Source organism: Phoxinus phoxinus, assembly GCF_949152265.1.
Source record: "Phoxinus phoxinus genome assembly, chromosome: 22".
NCBI classification, from domain to species: Eukaryota; Metazoa; Chordata; class Actinopteri; order Cypriniformes; family Leuciscidae; genus Phoxinus; species Phoxinus phoxinus.
In genome coordinates, this window is record NC_136897.1 from 26,183,464 (window position 1) to 26,205,885 (window position 22,422).

Below are 22,422 nucleotides of genomic sequence, written 5' to 3' on the forward strand. Positions count from 1 at the left end.
CAAAATCGCAATAATGTATTCAAAAAAAAATTAACCATTTAGTCAAGTTCATGTACCTCTCAGGGTTACCACTATAAAGGTTCAAACCTTCTCGAGTAAACAAGTACAAAATGTATTCCTTTAGAACATGGGTGGAACATTAATATGAAAATATGACACAGTGTACAGAAAAATCTCAAGTACCTCAGCTGCTTTAATGGCTACAAAATGTCTCTGACATCATGATTTACAATAGAACTCAGTAAATAAATTATACATTACATAGAAACACAATATACATATCCTCAATATACATGATGATTTGTTCACGCCTCTAAAGGCCCGATGCTCTGCGAGAGCAGTGACTCTACGGAGCTCTGGCTGCTACTGCCGTGTTCCTGCTGAGGAAAACAGAAGCTGACCTCTTCAGGACCACGCGCCTGAGTCGCTCCTCCTGCGGGTCGGAAGAAGACATGTCTGCGTGAAGATGCGGGAACCCTTTCACATGCAGAACTAAAGGAAACGGCAGAGGATGAAGTTTACCTGGTTGCTTTCTTTCTTTATGGGTGAGCTTTCGTCTTCTCCACTCCAGGATGAGGATTGTAGCGATGGGTGTTACGCAGAGGAGCCCAAAGATGATGAGAATCACTGTGACCACTGTAGAGAAAAGAGCAACAATGAGTGAATCACTTGAAAATTCGCTTTAAAGATGCCAATGGAAAGAAAATGTGAGTTTTAGCAATAAAGGGTTTTCACTACACGTCATCAATCCGGAAGTCGGCCATTTTGGAGGCACTGAATGTGTTTACGTGGCGTGAGAAAGTCACACACCACGCGAAATCCGATCAGAGCGTTCAGACTGAAGCTGATGTCCAGATATGTGATTTGAATAAGATTTCAAACCACATATGGATGTAGCTTGAAACGGATTTCATGTGCTTTTTTGGACTGACAATCTGAACGTAGCCTATGTCGGGATAAGAAATAGAATGAAGAATTGCAGTAAGGGCTAGAGAAGCTAACGTCAGCTCGTTCGGATCTTTACCACATATTAACTTTAGTTTGTCAAAATTTCACGCTCTTTCCTGCTTACTAAGTCCTTCTCTATATGATTTTGCAGCTTCCACGTGTTTTTTCCGAGGTTTATCAGTGTAACTATGTGTTCAGTAGTACATAAACAGTGCAATCCATGCTGTTGTTTACATCCGAGTGCCTCCATAATGGCCGCGCATCCGGGTTACCGCCCAGAACGTGACGTCGGTGAAAACCCTCTATAACAAATCATGACCACTACAAGTTATCGGCTCTTTTTTAATTGAAATGTATTTATTTGAACATCAAGTTCAAGGTGTGTGTGTGTGCGTGTGCGTGTGTGCGTGCGTGCGTGTGTGTGTGTGCGTGCGTGTGTGTGTGTGCGTGCGTGTGTGTGCGTGCGTGCGTGTGTGTGTGTGCGTGCGTGTGTGTGTGTGCGTGCGTGTGTGCATGCATGCATGTATGTATGTATATATGAATTATAGAAGGTCAAATGCATGAGAAACGTAGGCCAGCTTCCCATAATCTGACCTCAAAACCACTTCAGGGTGTTTAGAAACTCCCTGTGATGTCAGGGTCATCAGTGAGGTCACTGTCATGCCCACAGGTTTATATTTCTGGCATACTTACTGCTGTCTGCATCACTCTTCGCTGTTGGTTCGGTATGTGGTGTAAGGCCACAGATCACATCTTTAGATGAACTTCCAGGAACAATTATTTGATGGTCAGGCGTACATCTGTGGGTTGAGAGATACATCTTTTGAAATGGCTTGTAAGATGTGGTTTCATCAGCTCGGAAACACTTTTAACAGGCAAGATCGATATCAGAAACCATGCTAAAGGCATCATACCTGGTCCAGTTCACGCAGGGTTGATGGATCTTGTCATTGTACATCCTTGGAGGACACGGCTCACAATTGCCTAAATTCATACCAGAAAGAGCATGCAGTCAGATGCATATTGGTTCATAATATCAAAAGACTGATCAATGATCTTTATCCAGACGTACCTCTTCCGGCAGGTTGCTCTCCCTTCCCACACTCTTTCAGGCAGTGAGAGCATTTATCATTTGCACATCGATATCCCTGTGAACACCCACAAACTGTGTCTCTGCTGGCGGTGCACTTCTCTTTCACCTGCATGCCACCTGAGTTTGATATTTTGATATTTGTTATTATTGGGCTAGTTTTTACTGGCCATTGTCTTATTACAGAGACCCGCCAACCCTGTCGTCAGCTAAGGGCAGTTTTGGCATTTGTATGGTGATGTTTAGAGCACTTGAATAAAAAAATATTATGAAGTCTTTACCATCAGTTAAAATGAAAAAAAAAAAAAAAAAATAGATTATGTTATTAGATATTAAGCTTTACCTCCTGTACACTGATAACACCTCTGACACATCATTCGGTCTGTGTCAGTGTTGGCATCAATGAAGGTGTCATTTTCACAGGGAGTACACAGCAACATTGGGTCTGGACCGCATTCCTCGATTAGATGGTTTCCTGCAACAAACACACACACACACACACACACACACACACACACAGTAGGATTAGAGGTCTGAGACCACATTAAAATAGTAAAAAAACAACACACCTTGAGTGAACACAGTTTACTTCCTCTTTAGACGTGTCCTCTTTTTTCTAAACCTAAAAAAATTAATACTATGAAAAAATACTATGTAAGTCAATGTTACCCACATTCTGCATTCTCCAATCCATTATGCATCGCAAAAACAACGACACATTGTAATGTAAAATGAATGAGACATTTATCTGACTAATCAAATAAATAAATGTTGTGTGATTTTGTACAGATGAAACTTGTGCAACGAAGCATAAGATGCTCTTTAGTCTTTATTATGCTGTCATCGGTCATTGATTCAAAAGGTAGACACACAAAATCATGTTTACTTTTTGATTGTTGACTAAATTAAATTAAATTAAAAAAATGCAACACAGAAGCATTTTTACAAGTGGACTTCTGAACCTCTATATCCGACATCCTTCCGGTGAACATCATACATCTCTGTGCACAATAATCAAATCGAAAGTAATGCGCTGTGACGATGAACGCAGATGTTTGTTGTGTTTTTTTTTTTAAATCACATGATCACACTTCATCATGAGGGGCAACCGGAACACACTTATATCAGTGTCATGCGTGTGTAAGTACAGGAAAAATACTGCAAACTATATTTGCATTGATATTTGTGCTGCTGCTTGATAACATTGTTATAAAAAGCTATTATAGCAATTCCAGTTTGGGGGTTTAGTCATTTATTCCAAATTCATCTATCACAAATTTATAACTGTGTATTCAATTCTTACATCTGAGCTTCTCAAGCCTCCATGTAGCGTATGTAATATGCAACAAAAATGGTTACAGGCTATATGATTTTTTCCCCTGTAGGAAACTTTTCCTTCTTCTAAGCAGAGACCAGGAGACTTTTGGATCACGATCAAGCAGAAGTTGTTCTTTTTTATGTACAGTTAGGGGCAGGGAGAAATGAAGTATTACAGGTTTTGGAACCTGCTAGTTAGCATAACTGTTCAAACGCTGAGACGCGAGAACAGGACTGACCGGACTCTCTTGCTGGAAGTTTCGCAGCTGATCTAAATATTTAGTCTCTTCACTTTTGCAGTTTCCTAAATTAAACATTTAATAAATTTGTTATTCTTCACCCCATTTGTTTTATATTTTTGGTGTTGTTTGATAACACATTGTTATTAATATTATTATAGTAATAAAATGTAGTAATGTTTAACAAAATGATCAATTTCCATTGATATTCCATTCGAGACAAAACCCTAGCATCTTTCTGCTTTCTTACATAAAAAAAAAAAGCATTTTTTTATTGATTTAATCAATCTTACTAAAAAAAGAACAGTGGTACCGTTTAATTGTACATGGTACTCTGAGGTACTTCTAAGAATACCATGGTACTAAGACTTATTGTAATGCATATTCTATTTCTCTTTTCTTCCATCTCTTTTTACATGCATTCATTTTTTTTCAGGTTTTCACTTCACAAAAAAACAAACAATAAGCATAAACCATTGTTTCTCAAACCTTTCTGAACCAATGGCCCCTTTTGGCCCCAGCATTTTGCAGACCTAAAAAAAATCCAAATTCATCCTACCCACAATCCTAACCCTTACTATGGAAACAGGAATCTAACACACTCCTATGGAGCTCTGTATATTTAACTGTAAACTTATAATATATTGTATCTTGATACTTGTACCCAAAGATCTGTAGTTTATCAAGCATCTATTGATTTGCTTGCCATATTTGTTTGTTTTTTGTTACACACTATTTTGTTGAGTTTGAGAAACATTGATGCAATAATTTTATCCCAGAGTTAAGTCCTTTGCAAACTCACCTGGATGACACTTCTTACAGCACACGTCTTTGAGATTGTCACTGTTTTCCCAGTCCATACATCCAGATTCCATGCTGTGTCCTTCAGCCAGAACCAGGACAGCCAGGACCAGTCCATAGAGCAGCTTCATCCTCCACAACAGGTCCATCTGCTCTCAGGCTTCACACACACACACTCTCACACACTGGAAGATGCGGAGAATAAAGATCTTCTCTAGTGTGCTGCGTCTATACAAAGTCTGAAACCCTCACATGTGAAACCACATGTAAGTTCCCAAACGTCATGAGTCCACCCACATCCACATCCACACACACACACACACACACAGACGCATTTAGTGTCTGACAGTGACTCGTCAGCTTTCTGCAGTTTCTTTTTCATAGATAATGACGATGATCCAGTTCAAAAGTGCAGGGATATTCCTTCCTTCAAATTTGCATAATCAAATAATGTCTTTAATTTTTTTTTTGAGAGAGGGGAACCACAACCATTGTACAATTTATGCAAAAAAAAATATCGGACATAATAATGCAATTATTACATATTTACAGTTACAATCAACTGTATTTTTCAATATTTAAAGGTGCACTATGTAACTTTTAGCGGTAAAAAAGAAAGAACATTGTTTTGGTTGTGCTTCGGCTCTGTGTGACAGTGCGGATGAATATGATTATCCTGAAGACATTAATAGACATGGTAGATCCTTAAAAATAAAACTCAGCACAGAAAATGCATGAGCCTTCACAAAAGATAATGCTTAATGAACTCTGTTAGAGAGCTACATGTGGAAATGTATCTGTTCAATAAAACACTTAAAGGGTAACTAAACCCCTGGTCAGAGCCTGACTCCACCCACTGGCAATATTTGAAAAATGCTGGAAAAGTGGGCAGACCCCAACGGACGAACCGAGGGCGGGGCTGAGCGCGTGATTGACAGACCCGCAGTGACGCAGTGATTGACAGCTGCTGTCATACTCGCTAAGATAGAGAGTGACTGGAGTGACGAAAGTAGCTTTGCAACAGAGCGGTCATTTGAAGTCGAGGACTTTTCTCCCCCACCTTCCCCTGAAGTGGACGAATTGTCTGTGGACACAGAGCTAAAACCATATCAATTCGAGCCGCGAGCTCAAACTGCGGTGTCGCATCGCATTAACTCCCGCATCGCGATCGGCATCCGACGATGCTAGCGAAGCAGCCGCGCAAGAGAGAATGGGGCCAGTATCTGAGTGGATTATTATTACTATTGACCTCCGTTAAGCATATTTTGCCGCTATGTGAAAAAAAATATCCAGCAAAAGCGCCGGCGGTTGTGGAGTCCATGCAGGAAGAGCAGCGTTTGGCACACAAGTGCATGTAACGTTAAACACTGGCGCCTAATTTCCAAGTCTGGGGGAAAGTTATGCAGTCCAGCAGTGCTGTTGCTACCGGCAACACTACACCTATACCAGCCTAACCACTGTACTAAACACAGACAAAACTAATGCTAAAAATCTACACTATTCTAACTGATGCAATAATATGCTACTAACTAACTATGCTTCTAACAACTATGCTAAATAACTACCTAGGCTACACGAAATAATCTAAATAACTATATAAATGCTATGCTAACTAGATGCTAAAATACGCTATCCTGATCGTTTTCAATACTCGTAATTCCAATTTCCAACTCCTGACTCGCTACAGTGGTTTTGACGGAACCAGATGCTTTTATACCAGGGGCTGCCAGGGGCGTGGCAGAGTAGCGTCACAGAGTACCCTACGTCAGAGAGTACCCCTACTTCAGGAGATTCCGTTTAACCTGAAGAGGGCAGCACTCAGACGTTTTTACACCATATATTTGAAAAATAAAACACTTTATACTCAAATGTTAAAAAAAGTACTCGAATCATTGAACAGCATTTATGAAGCTCCATTCTTACAGATCATTAAGTAAAAAAAGTTGGTTTAGTGTTTAGTTACCCTTTAACGTTACTCTCCTGTCGAGTAATAAAAACACCATCATCTCTGCGTCACTTTGACAAAATTTCAAATCCCTCAGCTCAGTTGTGCTTACCCATCCAGCAGAATCGTTCTTGGATCCTCTGTGTCTTTGCTCTTGCAAGCTATATTTAAGTTGCTCTTTATTGCTTACAGAACTGTTTTTTATAAACTGAAGTATAAAACAAAAAAGATTCTTTATAAAATAAAAGTTTATTTACAGTTTTTTTCGATTGCTAAACGACAGTGAGCACAACTGGAGCTACATGTGCAAAACTCTAACTACAGTCTGCACAGCAGCAGTTCATGTGGACCAAACTCTAGTTCGTTTTTCATTGCTTGAACACAGTTTTCAAAACTCTACACACTTATCCCATGACTTTAACCACAACCTGCACAACACTGTGGATTTACAGCACTTTGTTCAAATGCTAACACACTGCTGTCAAAACTGTGAACCACACATTCAAAACAGAACAGATTTCAGCCTTGTGTCTTTCAAACACTGCTGATGGCAACTTCAGCCGAGAGAGGTGAGAGTAACATCCTTACAGTAAATGAGAACATTACAGGAATATATTTTGTATTGCAATTATAGAATATTTACACAGATATATATTACAGTAAGTTTGACTGTAATATATAGTTTTACTGTATTACTGTATATACTGTAATATACAACAGGACCCAAAGGCTGGCCCCAACAGGAGGAAGAGGAAAAATATTTTCAGATGCGCAGGAAAATGCTATTGTCGCAGATTTATGGTTTTGTACCTGCCTGCATATTCACCCTTCCTCAACCCAATAGAGGAGTTTTTCTCTGGTGGAAAGTGTTTTTTGGTGACCAAATGTCTCTTTTGGAAGCCGTGCGTGCCGGATGTGAGGACACGAGTCCAGAGGACTGCAGGGATGGATAATGTACTCCAGAAGGTTCTTCCCCAGGTGCATGGCAAGAGAGAACATTAGATGTGATGTTGATGAAAACCTGTGGCCTGATGCTAGAGATTAGCAGGATTAGCCCCTCAATTATTTGTTTGAATTACATGTACTTTTAGTTTCTACCTTTTTTTCCTCATTACTGTAATTTCGTAAATTACTACAGACTATTGAAGAAAAATGCTAATTTTAATTTACCTTAAAGAATTCTTATGTTCTAAAATTTAAATAAATCATGTGAAAGAATGTCACTCTATTCTTTCAAGAAAATATTACTTTGTATGAAGTCAGTGAAATTGTTCAAACTGTAAAGATGAAAAGTTAGTATTTTCTGTATTGGTGTTTGATGCTAGTGTTTTTACTCTCAGTGTGTTCTGAGTGACAGTGTGTGTTATCTCAGTGAGGGTTGTGCACAGTGTTTGGCTGCACTGAGCCTGTTTTGAGCCATGTGTTAAGAGTTGTGTTGCTTGGAGTGAGTTTTGCAGGTGATGTGAACTGTTTAGCTCAGGTGACTGTTGGTAGTGCAGACTGTAGTTAGAGTTTTGCACATGTAGCTCCAGTTGTGCTCACTGTCGTTTAGCAATCGAAAAAAACTGTAAACAAAAGATAAAAAAATACTGGTTACACAATGATTAATACTTGTAGCAAAATAATCAAAAGGTTACAGGTTAAAATACTTCAGCTAACCCAATCTCAACAGGGCAGTCCTGTGAGTGGACAATTACAAATGCTATTTACCTGGTCAGCAGTTCAAGCAATAGATGTAAGAAATAACTTGTTCTCATCCGAGTTGTCAAAGTTAAAATATTACAATAGAGCAATTCGAGCAAAAATAGTTTCAGTTAAAAACTGAACAGGTAGAGAACCAAGAAAACCTCTTGGTACTTTTCCAGAGGAAGTAAGGCGGCCTCTGGTGATCCATACATGGTCATTCTTTCTTCCCTTTCGTCTTCTCCGCTTTGGGGTTTTGTTCCTATGTTTGTGTGTGTGTGTGTGTGTGTGTGTGTGTGTGTGTGTGTGTGTGTGTGTGTGTGTGTGTGTGTGTGTGTGTGTGTGTGTGTGTGTGTGTGTGTGTGTGTATATGGTTGGAAGCAGGGCCGTGCACAGGGGCATGTGTTGAAACTGAAAAAGGGCACCCCCTCCCTTTTAATTTTATTATATATATTAAGATTATTTAGTAAGCCTACATAAAAGCAATAAATGGTCACATCTTTATGACAAATTCAATAACACAAAATAATAGTCTCAAAAGCTTTAGATTTATTCACTATTAACAACCATAATAATATATATATATAATATAGATATACAGGGTTTCAGGGCTTCTTTAGCCCTAAAAAAAACATGTTGTAGCCTACTACATTTATACATGTGAAGTTGAGCCTATAGGCTACTAGGCCTAACTATAGATAAACATTTTTTAGCTAGATAGCGAAACCGTGCATTTTACCAGCCTTGAATTAACCATGATGTAATATTATTACCATAACATGATTAAATGTTAATAAATTAAGTGTATCAGCAATCATAAATCAAAGAATATTTTTTTTTTAGAAATGTTTTAGGTGACGAGGATCACTCAGTCGCTTTGTGTACTCACTGATCTAGAATCAATGACATTAAAAACAAATTGTATGTTGTTGTATTACTTATCAATAAATTGTTAACATTTTACAAAAGTCAAACTCAAATGCAGTTACGGGATTTTTAGACCAGCGAATGTGTGCAAATGTGCATTTTCTCCGTCATTAAAACGGCCACATTAAACGTACATTTTCATCAACAGGTTACAAACTAGTTTGTTGTTGGCGCTCAGTTTTTTCTGTTGTAAAATACATTTGGCCAAAAACTCATTTTATAAAAGATGAAGTGTATAGTAGACTAGGCTATGTCGGCTATGATGGCAAATTCTCTCAGATCCCACATGTACCCTATCAGACATCAAATAAATAAAATATGAACCTTTATAGACATGGACATGTCCATAGTCCAAGAGTGTTTAGTTCTTATTCAAACAACAAGATCTTTGTTTACCCGTGCAAAACTTCGTTCATCTGCTGTCTGCTGTGCGGCTGCTGCGGAGCTTCAGTCAGTCACTCACGATAGAGGGGGCGGGGTGATCAGGTAGAGGGGGCGGGGTTATCAGGTAGAGGGGCGGAGTTATCATATAGAGGGGGCGGAGTTATCAGGTTCACTGACAGTTTGAGGATCGATAAGATTTACACATCGATAGATTTAAACTCTTTTTAAGAACTTTCATTGGCTAAATATTTGTATAAACCGACAGACAGGCGTAAATAACATTGATTTATAAAAAATAAAAAATAATAATAATAAAAAAAGGGCACTTCAGAGTGTAATGGCAAAAAGGGCATGTGCAATTAAAATGATCATCTTTCCCTACACAGCCTATCCAGACAGGTCTAATGATTTAAAAGCAACATGAAATTAAATTTGATCCTATTTACTTTTTTAATACGCTTTCCTAATCTTATTTTGAATGATTGATCAGTGCACAATATTCCAAAGGATAAAAAGGTCTTTCTTTGTATTGTAATCTTTAATCAAACCGTAACAACCCGCTCCTCTGAAACAACTTCCCATATTTAAAAAGAAAGAGCCAGTCTCTTATATTTTTGTGGTATTTGATTTTATAAATGAAGGTATATATTAAATGGTAGGCAGCATGAACATCTGACATTTACATTCCCTTTTCATTGAGAAAATATGACAGTTCATATTTCATGAGTCCATCACATGTAAATCAGGCATATATTAATAGACTTATTCTTCAAGTGTGACATCATTGCTGATGAATATTTATTATCATTAAGCAGAAAACTCCCTTTGTACCTGCAGGCCTGCTTATTACAGTAACATTTACATATTTAAATATGTGGGAATTATTGTAACACTGTTGATGTCATTGTGTGGGGTTTCCTGCAGACCTTCAGTGCTCCTCACTTCTATGGCTTCTGAAAGGAGACCTCCACGGCTCCCTCTGCTGGCCGAAGCTGGAGGATCTGAAGCCAGGTGAAAACACACTGGGCATGTTCCTCAACAGTCCAGATTTAACATCATCGTTTCTCTTTTTCATAAGTGCCAGAGCTGGAGTCAGAGGCAGATTATCAGAGTTCTGAAAGACAATAGCGGTGGGTTTTATTTGTTTTATTTTTCATTGACTCTTAGTAGATTGCAAAGGAATGTCATGTGTTTTTGCCATTTGCAGTACGGTGTGAGAACAGGGGGGGGGGGACCCCATAAAAAGGTGGTTCAGTCTGTCTGGGGGGGTGTCACTCTTCTGCACAGGGTAAAAACTGTGTATTAGACTGCTCCTATTCTTGCAAGAATAAACACTTCTCTTTTTATAATTTGACTCTGAGTGTCACTTACGCAGTGATGTTTGTTTGATGAATTTTTGCCACAACAAAAGGTATATCACACGATTGAGCTTTAAATACACCAGCTTTGTGTATGCCTTTTTCTCGATTACCAGAGAAAACATGACTCTGGAAATGTGCATAAATAAATTGAAATGCATCAGAGTACATGCACTTCATAGTAGAAAATATAGGCGGGTTGGACTATTTTTCTAGGACAATGAACTTCTGATTATGCATAAACAATATAAAGATATTTGCACACACAGGCTTACTGTTCAAAAGTTTGGGGTCTGTACAATTTCTACATTTTTGAAAGTCTCTTATGCTCAACAAGGCTGCATTTATTTGATTAAAACAGAAATATTGTGAAATATTATTACAATTTAAAATAACTGTTTTGTACTTGAATATAGGCTATAATTCAAATTTAATCCATTCCAGTGATCAAAGCTAAATTTTCATTACTCCAGACTTCTGTGTCACATGATCCTTCAGAAATCATTATAATATGATGATCTGAAACATTTCTCATTATTATGTTGAAAACAGTTGCACCACTGTTGGACACACGTGTTCACAACACAAAAAGTATTTTGAACAGCAGTGTACTTTTGAGACAGTCAGATGTGCATTTTAAATCTCGGCTGTATGTTTCTTCTAGGCTTCTGGTGTATATTGATTTACTGCAAAACATGTGTATTTGTACACACTGAGGAATGAGGAATGTCATAATTGATAACATGCCAGAAATGTGTTTCATAGAAATTAAATTAAGACCTGAAATATCAGTGGAGACATTAAACATGAGCATTATATTGTATGGCTCGTTTAGGGCTAATTGTGTGTTTATCTTTTTGTCCCAAGCAACAGCTGGCACGTAAACTGCATATAAATGAGAAATCTCAATCTCTCTTACGGTGGTTCGAGCGTTTGATGGCGTGTCTGAACGATGTAGATTGAGCTCCAGTGTGGATTTGCTGATGCCCGGCGTTGGGTTTTCTGTCCTAATCTGTCCTGAAGAACTGCGACGTGAATTGACCCGTTTAAGAATATCACTCAAAGTGCTGAAAGTCTTGCTCCGGGAAATATCTAACGGTTTCTGTGAAAAAAAAAAAAAAAAAGAATGAAATAAGGTCAAGCAAACAACATTCCTCAACTATCCTAGAAAATCACTGTAACAGTGGCTTTGCTTTTATTTTTTTCAGCAAAATGATTTTGTCTTTGTTTTATTGAGTACCAAGGTGCAATCATTATTGTGTGTTAGTGCCGGTCCTTTATGCTGATTGGCCAATAGCCGTGTTTTATTAAGATAAAGCAGAGAAATTACTGTTTATTGAACAGATCTGTGTATCACTGTGCGCTCCACCCATATCAACATAACAATTAATAGTAGGCAGGCGGGCCTACTGTCAAAACTGTTCCATGTAGCCTATTGCCGCAAAAGTAACTGTTTATTAGTTATATGAAGTACAGTGACCCCTGCTGGCGTTATGTTTGCATCATTCATCTTTAATTTTGAGGTCACTCCCCTCCCTCTGTCAAAGACAGTCTTGTCCATTGTGTGTGTGTGTGTGTGTGTGTGTGTGTGTGTGTGTGTGTGTGTGTGTGTGTGTGTGTGTGTGTGTGTGTGTGTGTGTGTGTGTGTGTGTGTGTTTCCGAAGTGCAGAGGGAATATTATTCACAAGTTTTCTGTTTCAGGTATAGGCTTTTACTGTTTGTTCATACAGTTTAATGACGCTTCATAGACAGGTGTGGTTTACTAAAAGACGGGAAACGTCACCCAGAGACTTATTAACAACAATAATAAAAAGTCTCTGTTTTTTTTTTTTTTTTCTGTTCTAGTATCTTTTTTATTTGAGCTCCATCGGATGAGGCATATTTACATCTAGGAACATTTTCTTGTCACTGCCCGGGACTATTTTTTCTGGCGGATGGATGGATTCAACTGATTTTACTTTTTTTTTTAAGTAACATTAAAACATGTGTTTCCGGCTTTAATATTCATACTGTGTGGTAACCGTTTTATAAAAACAACAATATAGGAGAGGCCATTATGACTTCGTGTCATGCCTAATAACGTCCTTCAGCCTACGTAGGCCTAACTTTATTCACAATAAAGCACGGCCTGTCGTAGGCTACATTAGCCTATTGCTTACGTATACCAGTAAGTAGCACCGACCTTTAGATTGGCTTGTGTGGTTCCTTCTGGGTTTATCATGTCTCCTAAACCTCTGTCTCTCATCAGGAACGGCTCTCGTCTCAGAGCGGGTCCCATCTCTTCCTCTGATGCCATGTTGCGGGGTTTGTACACAGCATACCTCTCCTCGTTTTCAGGATTCAGCGGAGGATACGTGATTCTGTCAGGTATCTGCAAATGCCTTTGAGTGAAAGAGATGAGACAAAATCTCTAAGAGGTTTGCTAACATCTATTCAAATATTTGCTTACATGATCTTGTCTATCTCTCTTTTGGACCGGTTATTATTTACCTGTTCCCCACGTCATTGCAATGCATTTCTCCTGGAGAGTAATGCCGCCTGCAGAAAACAACAGAAAATGCATGTTAAGAGGAAGCGCAAACACATCTAACAATACTAGAGCTCACATGAAAAGCCTTTTGAGAAACGCTGACCTTTGTATTTGATATTCCGGATGCCTGAAGTCTGACAGAAACATTGAGTTGAACCTAAAATGCAGATAAGACAGTAAGTTTAAGTGTAGTTCAAATATTGTACTTCAGGATTGTGCTCTTCAAAGTTATCACAGCTAGCAGAATATTATATAATAATACTGTATGGATGGAGTCATATATTGTGGGGGTTAGTCATAACATATCAAAAACTGTATTTTCAATTCTACAAGCTGTTCATGAAAACACAAAATACTTTCAAAATGATGTCATTTCACTGTTACAGGACCTGTTTTTTGATTTCTCTATCTTTCATGTCATACACTTCTGCACATTAAAATTGGATTGAACACATGGAAGCACGAATAATAACTTCTGTTTTATAATGCTAATTTTATATACTTACAAATTTTGTTACAGAAAGCTACATAGTTTTAGACAGTGATGTCTCCACTCCATTTGATATCTGTCTTTATGGCACCAAGTAATATCGCAAAATAATATAATTATTTAGTCAAATTCTGCTTTTTATTACTACACTTTTAGGTCAGTTATATAAATGATGGTGGTTTCTATTTGTATTTAAAATATGTAATGCAAATAGATATTTTCAAATTATGCTCAGTTATCATTTTAATTGAGATCACTTTTTATATGCACTACCGTTAAAAGGTTTGGGTTTAGCAAGATTTTTGTTTGTTTTTAAAAGAAGTTCCTCATGCTCACAAATTCTGCATTTATTTGATCAAAAATACAGTAAAATTGTATGTGAAACATTACAATTTACAATAACCATTAACTGTTTTCTATTTTAAAGGTACACCATGTAACTTTTTTTTGTTCGAAATTAATACAATTTAAATAATGAGTCAATATATCACCCAAAACGTGTTTTTGTTTTGTTTTGACCTGTTGGGATGGTTAGGGTTAGGTCTCGTCATATCCGTAAATAGAGTAAAGTTGCTCCAGCTCATTTATGACGCATGTCTCGTGGGAGAGGTCAGAGGTTAGTTGAGTGTGTGTCTCTGGTGGGAGAGGTCAGAGGTTAGTTGAGTGTGTGTGTCTGGTGTGAGAGGTCAGAGGTTAGAGAACGAGAAAGGTTGACATGGAGCCGCTAAATCTCCAACCTCCGGAGAATCACCCGTTTTAAACAAACGCTGAACAGAGGAGAGTGCTGGAGAAAAGAGAACGAGACCGAGCTCGTAATAAAACAAGAATCAACATCGGCTTGGCTTTTTAGAGATGGAGAACTGAGGGATCTGAAATGTTGTCAAAGCGACGCAGAGATGCGTTTTTATTATACTCAACAGGAGAGTATTGAACAGATACATTTCCATATGTAGCTCTCTAACAGAGTTCACTGTAAAGCTTTATCTATTGTGAAGGTCATTACATCATGTGTGCTGGATTTTATTTTCAAGGAAGTACTGTGTCTAATAATAGGTAAAGCTACAGTAACATCTTCAGCTTATATCTCTTACCCCTAGTAGTAAATGTTTTATGAGCAGAAGGATAATCATTTTCATCTGCACAATCACGCAGAGCAAAATACATGCAGTTTTATTTTTTAACTGCTAGAGGGCAAGTGTACCTTTAATATTTATACCTATAATATTAAAGGGCACCTATTATGGAATTTTGAAATTTACCTTTCATGTAGTGTGTAACATAGATCTAAGTGAACAAAAACATCCTGCAAAGTTTGAAATATGAAAGTGCACCGTATATAAAGTTATTGTCTTTCAAAAGTAAGAGTCGACTCGGAGTCATTTTTATGAATGTTAGAAGACTGGAGCTTTTTCTCTGACTAGATGACGTCCACTTGTCAAGTTATTTGAATACGATACGCCCACTTATTGCGCTCCAAGGCCAGGGAAAATATCATGGCGACGAGACGCTGTGTTCTGAAGTGCGACTCAAAAGCCAACTTTTTTCATCTGCCCAAGGAGGAGCATTTGAAGACTAAGTGGCTACAATTCATATATACAGCTATACCACAGAAGTATAGTCCAAGCCTTGTGCTTTGTTCGCGCCATTTTGAAGACGATTGCTTTTTAAATGCAATCAAACTTGGATTCGCGAGCCGACTGATATTGAAGGAAGGTTCAGTTCCAAGTGTATTTGCATCAGCTTCCTCCTCCGTATCACAACCTGTAAGTGTTATTAATAATTGTTGCATTTATGTTTTATGTAGCATGCTTAATAATTATTTTGTTTGTTGTGTAAGCACCGTTTAGCTTCTAGGTCTTCAATGACAATTGTATTGAGATATGTGAAGTGTGTGTCGTCGTTTTCGGAGTTGTCTTAAAGTTGTCATTATTATAACACGATTTAATTGATAAAAGCATCATTGTACTCCGTGTTAAAAAATAGTATTATCTCTGTAAACACTGCTGGGTCATCTGACCAATCGCAGATTAGCGTCGCGCAAAGGAGGGGTTTGGAAAAACGAGTCGTTGAACGAATCATTTGGGAGTCGGTGAGCAAATCAGGTAAAAATAAATGCATATTATACGAAAACAAAAGTGTTTTTTGACATTGCATGCACGTAAAACTGTTGTTGGGGACTCCCTAAACAACATTAGGAACATTTTAAATGTCATAATAGGTGCCCTTTAATGTAATTGTGAGACTGTCTGTCAAACATTAGATCTGAGGTCAAATATCTTTGTATTTTGTACTTACTTGCCCTCCTCTTGATGCCCAGTCAGAAGTCTGCTGTTAAAGTCATTGTAGGGCAGCTCCCATCCTCCTGGATGTCTTTCTAAGAGGGGTTGATGATAGATCTGCAACTCCCCATCATCAGGTGGACTAAATGTGCTCTCCGGGAATCTCCGGATGACCCCCATCGCCTCCCAATCCAGATGACTGTCAATAGGAGGCGGCGGAGGATTGGCGATTAACTCAGTAAGTTCAATTTTGTTCCTGTTTATGTTCAGGGGTGGTTGTTTATTATATATTTTGGGTTCTGTAGCTGGTTTTCCAGTTATCCATGCATCTGGGATTGGAAGCGAGGCAGCGTAGAGGATCCGAAACTCCCGATCGAAAGATTCCACAACTGGGCCGCTCATAACGGTGACGAGCTGACGATGCAGGTGAGAATCGCTCCAGGTAAGGCTGAGCAAGACAAAAAAGAAAAATTAAGAGATTATAAAGGATTCAGAAGATGTAACAATCCAAAAAGGAGCAAAGTAGCACCATAAAACTAAAATAAAATAGTCAATATGTGCACATTTTCCAAGTCTTTTGATACCATTTGATCACTTTGCATGTTATATTTTTGGCAACAGTTCTTCTAACCCAACTGATGGAGTGTGTAGCTTTTCATTTCTTAAACAACCATGTAGGAAGACGCATCATGGCCATATTCCAGGATGACAATGTCAAGATTCATCCGGCTCAAATTGTGAAAGAATGGTTGGGAGGGAGGGAGCCTGAAGAATCATTTTCACACATGAATTGGCACCTCTGAGTCCAGACCTTAAATTCATTGAAAGTCTTTGGGATGTGCTGGAGGAGACTCTTGCATTGACAATACAAGATCTTGACCAAAAATGAATGCACCTCTTGATGGAAATTTTGATGGATATTTATTTCCATCAAGAGGTGCATCAATTTTTGGATTATAATCTTCTATCAACAATGCAAGAGTCCACCAATCTGTACTCTGTAGACTCAAGTCTACTCCTCCATGGTTGTTTAAGAAATTAAAAGCTACACACTCCATCAATTAGGGTTAGAAAAATGGTTGCCAAACACATAGCATACTAGAAACATAATAATCACTGCAATAATGATCCAAACATAGACTCTTCAGCATTTGCCTTATTAAATCCAAACGCAACGTTTTTGGTTTTGGTTTTTTTGGCCGGGCCGTGTATCACCATTAAAAAGTTTGGGGCCAGTAAGATTTTTAAAGAAATTAATGCTTTTATTCAGCAAGGACGCATTAAATTGATCAAAAGTGACACTGAATACATTTACATTGTTGCAAGACATTATCATGGTTTCCACAAAAATATTAAGCAGCACAACTCATTTCAACATTAATAAATATAAAATAAAATTGAGCAGCAATATTAGAATGATTTCTGAAGGATCATGTGACACTAAAGACTGGAGTAATGGTACTGATTCCAGGAATAAATTATATTTAAAAATATATTCAAATAGAAAACAGTTCAATAAACTAATATTTCATAATTGTATTGTTTTACTGCATTTCTAAACAAATAAAAGCAGCCTTGGTGAGCAAAAGATACTTTTGAACAGTAGTATACTTTGATAACTGTGAAAGAGACAAAAAATTGTTCCCACAGAGTGTTGATTTCACTAATTGTCTGTATAATGTAGGGGTGGTGTGGCTTAAAGTCTTAAATGGTATGAGCTGGCAACCCAAAAGTTGGTTCAAATCCCAGAAGGTTCACACCCTGGTTCCCTGGAGCAATTCTTTCAACTGCAGGTAATGCGTTTCTCAGCTCTATTAAAAGACTGATTTATGAGCTCCATTATGAAAGCGTCCTTTACCTGTAGCTCCCCATCATCACCGTCTCCAGATCCACCAACACAAAGTTGTTCTTCAGCTCTCCAACAACCATCTTCGTGTCGCGCGTCAGGAACGTTTTACCTCCAAGAATGCGCACCATGATGTTCTGGAAAATGTCATCAAGGAAGAGATTCCCTTGAACTACATCGCAAAATCGAAATGTTTCATAACTTTTAATCTTCACTGCATAAAGACTGCAGTTGGTTTCCGCAAAACTCTAAACTTTTAACTAAAGGTCAGATCTAGTTAAGTTTCAGAGATATGGAGCGATTGTCCAAACCAAAAACATTCCACAACCACAAGCCAATCATCTGCAGCCGATGAATGTAGTTGAACCTGTTCACCATGGCTTTATGAGTTCTTCTCATTCAAACTTACACACAGAACGAAAAACTCTGTGATGAAGAGTAACATTTGCTGACAGCTGCAGAATAATTCGACTAAGGTGTGTCTGGCCTTTTGTCTAGAGAGGAACGGCCTAAAGTTCAGTCTGTGTATGAACGTTTTGTGGCTTGATGGTTACACAACGCACTCAACTAACCAAACTTCTGAACAACGAAATGTTATAATAAAACTAGGAGAAACTCAAGCTTGAGTGTTTGATGGTTTTATCCACTCACCGGATGTTGAAGTTGGTGTGAAGAGCAGTTCTCCTCGGCGGATCTTCTGTTGAGGATGATGTACACCGGAACCCCTCGGGATGCAGCGTTTCGGAGGTCGGCGATCACCACGTTATCCGACAATTTATCTGTTGCAACGGCAATCAGCTGCCAAACACAAATGCAAAAAAACTAGTGGACTTTCTGCTGGTTCATGCTTAGTTTCATGTTTTTTTTGCATTCAACCAACTTATTTTAGCTTTAAATATCTAATTTATAAATGTTCATATATAATTATCCTAAATGTGAACATGACAGTTTCCAAAATGTTCCTACGAATGATTTATACAACGTCTGTCCGTATGTACAAAAATGTTCTTAATGCATTCCTCTTTATAAATCGCAGTTCATCTTAAAGTCACAAAAGGAATATTGCTGTATGTATTATAAATAATTTATCTGTGCAAATCATTATTTTTTACTACATTTTTTACTACACCCTCGTAATCTTTAATCACATCTCTTATCTGATGACGGGGGCGGGGCAACCTGTCACTCACATGAGATCCACCAATAGCAAACCACAACCATCCAATCAATTCCCCGGACATGAACTTCCGACTTTAAAATCAACTACTGAACGCCTACAAATATCTCTATGGTTCAGAAGTACGGCACTCATCAATGGGTAAGGAAATCAGAAAACGTGTGAACGCATGGGCCAGTTCCTGTTAATATTATTATTATTTTTAGGAAATCATTTCTATAAATCATTTAATTTCAGGGATGCAATTATTAAAAGCAGTAAAAAAAAAAAAAAGTAAATTATATCCATGCATATTCTGATGTGTTTTCATAAACAATATCGAAATAATTTAATTACTCCCAGCAAGCAATTTTGCGTTTAAAAGACGTCTAATAGCCGTCCAGACACGGCCCAGACGTCTAGGCTAAAACCAGGCAAAATCTGGCCTGTCATTGAAATTTTAATTGACGTCTCTAAACCATCGCCCAAGAATAGACTAGTCATCAATTAGATAACAAAGAAATGAAATGAGTGAAGAAATGAACCCAAACACCTTGTAATCGCTGTTTACTTTGCTTACATGGTGCAATATCATACATCTCACAAGTTATTTTGGCAAAAACGACATGTAACCAAATTCAAGGTTATTTTGGCTAGAAGTGTGTTACTCACAGCCGGACTATATCGGGTCTATAGTTAACCTAGATGGCAAGATGACGGCTAGTATGAGAGGCCAAAAAGTTTCAGTCGAGGTATGCATAAGAACATTTTCATGTCAGTTTCTACCTTTATAAATGCGAATCTGTTCTTCAATTTTGATGTAGGATAAAATCCATGGTATTTAGGATCAAATCTGACTGTATAATTGTGTTTTTTAAATCAGGGCCTTTAGAGCTGCTGAATCTGAATCGACATTGATGCATTTTGCAACATCAACACTGTTAATAAACTGAACTGAATCAACATTGAACTGACTCAAGCTGAATAACGAAACTATTGTCTTTTGCTTGTAGAGCAATTGAATCCATTTCGTAATTGCTGAACTTTGCACAGTTAATAAACTGAACTGAATCAGCACTAGGCCGAATAATGTCTTTTTAGAACTGCATAATTCGTCTCATATTTGATTAAGTTTGCAGCTGTTTATTACAGTGAAGCTGCTGCGATATAAATCATGGTGGCTTGACTTACCCTAGTGGCTCCTTGTAAGAGTGTCCTGAGGACTTCTCGTATGGAGGGCTCCTGTTCTACAGGAGGATTGGTGTATACTTCAACTCGACCCATGTCCATCCAGCTGTACCTTTCTGGCCATCCGAGTTCCAAGCATGGAGCCGGAGTGTCCGACTCTGTGGGGAAATAATGTCCGGAGAAGTCGTCCCCCTCAGAGCCGACCTCCACCTCACCGTTTCCATCCTCCAGGACCGCATCGCTTTGATGATAGTCCTCGACCCAGCTGGAGATCTGGTTCACCTCGCCGGTGGACAAGAACGATCCCATTTGTTCCTGGTGGAGTTTGGTGTAGAAAGCCTCAGGACCGGAGCTCACCAGGCTTTCCACACAGTAGCGTTCTTCCTCGCAGTGCAAGAAGTCTGGACTGGACTCGGTCAACGGAGCGAAGATGACGTTCTCATTGAGGCTCTGCTCTTGAGAGTTTGACATGATTGGAACCCAATGATGGATGGAGATATCCTTCTTTACCAAAAGATGACTGTGGAAAACTGCATGGTGATGTGTAGAGAATAACTAGCAGCTACCCCGAAGTTTCTTGGAGGAGGATGTTGGTGAATTATTCAAATAGTTGAGGTTCTTCTTCATGCATTGAAACTATTTAACTCTGTATAGCCACCAGATGTCAACAGAAAAGCAGGATACTCCATGGAGGAATCCTGGAAGTGGTTCCTGGAAGATTTGGAGAATCTTGAAATGTCCTAGAATACAGTCTTGAGGGGAAAATAGACACATCAGAGTTTAAAAACATTCCCAGCCTTTTCCTCGTCAATTTGATTTGGTGACCGCCCTTGTGGAAAAGAAGTGCACTTGATTGTGTTCTTCAAATCTTAAATGTATATATATATATAAATCAAAGAGAGCTTTTTTATCACTTTGCAATAATGTCAATTACAACGTTTTTTAGTAAGTTTTAAATCGTGTTTAACAATATTTTGTAGTGTTTTAAAGTGCTCTTATTTTGGTATGTTGACTAACATACTAAAGCATTTGTAAAGTACATGATTATAACTGTATTGTAACTACGTTGTGTTATCTGTTCTTTTAATGAGTAATCTACATTGAAGTCAGCATGTTATAAATGTAATAAATTGCAACATCATAACTACAAATGTGTAATTAAATACAATACAAGTTTCAATAGAAATGACATTAGAATAAATTTTAGTTTATCATAAATGCTTACATTCGGCTGTACACTAAGCATATTTTAGAAGTAATTACAAAATTACATATAAAGATGTACACTGTCTTACTTAAGCGGGTCAAAAAAACAATCTAAAGTTCAGATTACTGATTTTAATATAAATTTAACATTTTCATTTAATTGTAATAAAAACATTACATTTAGTTCGCACTTAAGTAACAAGTACTCTTTCATTAAAGTATGCTAAAGTGCACTTCTTTTTCACAAGGGCATGTTAAAATCCATGCATTTCTACTTATCTATTTTATACTTCACAAGAACAGTAAAGTATGTACTAAATTATGTACTAAAAGTGGAGACTTACCCGCCTGTGCCTGTCTCTCTCACACACCCTCAGTCCATCGACTCTTTCCGTCAAGTTCTGACATATCTCTGCTATCTCCACCCATTCTAAATGGCCTCACTCAATCTGGTGTTAAATTACTCCCCGTCACCAGCCAATGTGAGCAACAAGTCATTGCTGTGATCTGCCCATTTTTAGCTTTCGTGCAAAACCACGTCTTGAGTCAGCTGAATCATCTAACATCCCCAAAAACATGTTCAGAAACACTCTGGCCTCCCTTCAGCCCTCGTCAGGCGGATATTCGATTTCTGTCTTTATTGTGTCTTTAGTAAACACATAGAGTGCCTCTCTGTCGCCGGCCCGCTATCGTGACTGGTTCTACCAGCCGAGCCAGTCTTCTCCAGGGAGCAGAGATTGAGACCTCAGTCAAAAGGGGGCGAGGCTGGAACTCAACACCTAGTGGTCTCTTTTCACCTCATACACTTCAAGCATCTGTATACTTGATGTTTAGACACATCCGGAGAAGCTACGTGCTACGCTCACCTTTAGGTTCTGCATGAATTCCATGCAATTCATTTATGCACACATTCCTCTTTAATCGCCTCTTCCATCTGTAGGTGTCATGTCTAATGCCAATGTTTATTTTATCTCTTAGACAGTATCAATCGTGCTTTTAAAAGCAGAGAATGTGTGGTACGATGGTATGTTGTCG

General features: G+C 38.2%; 2 protein-coding genes across 8 annotated transcripts; both read right to left on the bottom strand.

Moving 5' to 3' along the window:
• Nucleotides 1–175: 175 nt before the first annotated feature.
• tnfrsf9b (tumor necrosis factor receptor superfamily, member 9b) lies at nt 176–9,413 on the bottom strand. 7 transcript variants are annotated; one of them, XM_079598596.1, is made up of 9 exons: nt 9,347–9,407; nt 6,453–6,548; nt 4,397–4,555; nt 2,382–2,513; nt 2,021–2,158; nt 1,863–1,932; nt 1,642–1,748; nt 523–636; nt 176–433 (listed from the first exon to the last, which is right to left on the bottom strand). In XM_079598596.1, the coding sequence occupies exons 3-9, from the start codon at nt 4,542–4,544 to the stop codon at nt 306–308; spliced, it is 837 nt and encodes a 278-aa protein (XP_079454722.1). In that variant the 5' UTR covers nt 4,545–4,555; nt 6,453–6,548; nt 9,347–9,407; the 3' UTR covers nt 176–305. The 7 variants fall into 7 exon arrangements, with proteins under 7 accessions (XP_079454722.1, XP_079454720.1, XP_079454718.1 ...); XM_079598594.1 differs by having other exon boundaries at nt 4,397–4,580; XM_079598592.1 differs by having other exon boundaries at nt 4,397–4,634; nt 9,347–9,391.
• Nucleotides 9,414–9,949: 536 nt separating this feature from the next.
• On the bottom strand, nt 9,950–22,146 carry fam83e (family with sequence similarity 83 member E). Its single transcript, XM_079597320.1, has 10 exons — nt 21,732–22,146; nt 20,185–20,933; nt 18,489–18,635; nt 17,850–17,974; nt 16,008–16,439; nt 13,326–13,379; nt 13,183–13,230; nt 12,875–13,073; nt 11,612–11,794; nt 9,950–10,448 (listed from the first exon to the last, which is right to left on the bottom strand). Exons 2-10 carry the CDS (start codon nt 20,650–20,652, stop codon nt 10,263–10,265), a joined length of 1,842 nt encoding a protein of 613 aa, XP_079453446.1. The 5' UTR covers nt 20,653–20,933; nt 21,732–22,146; the 3' UTR covers nt 9,950–10,262.
• Between the last annotated feature and the right edge of the window lie 276 nt (nt 22,147–22,422).

Excerpts from the sequence above, each read along its gene's own strand:
- tnfrsf9b (XM_079598593.1), bottom strand. The coding sequence starts at position 4,544 with ATGGACCTGTTGTGGAGGATGAAGCTGCTCTATGGACTGGTCCTGGCT. Across the intron at positions 2,159-2,381 it reads GTGTTATCAGTGTACAGGAG|GTGGCATGCAGGTGAAAGAG; the intron begins GTAAAGCTTAAT and ends TATCAAACTCAG. Across the intron at positions 1,749-1,862 it reads CCCTGCGTGAACTGGACCAG|ATGTACGCCTGACCATCAAA; the intron begins GTATGATGCCTT and ends CTCAACCCACAG.
- fam83e (XM_079597320.1), bottom strand. The coding sequence starts at position 20,652 with ATGTCAAACTCTCAAGAGCAGAGCCTCAATGAGAACGTCATCTTCGCT. Across the intron at positions 13,231-13,325 it reads CCGGAATATCAAATACAAAG|GCGGCATTACTCTCCAGGAG; the intron begins GTCAGCGTTTCT and ends TGTTTTCTGCAG. Across the intron at positions 11,795-12,874 it reads CCACACAAGCCAATCTAAAG|AAACCGTTAGATATTTCCCG; the intron begins GTCGGTGCTACT and ends TTTTTTTCACAG.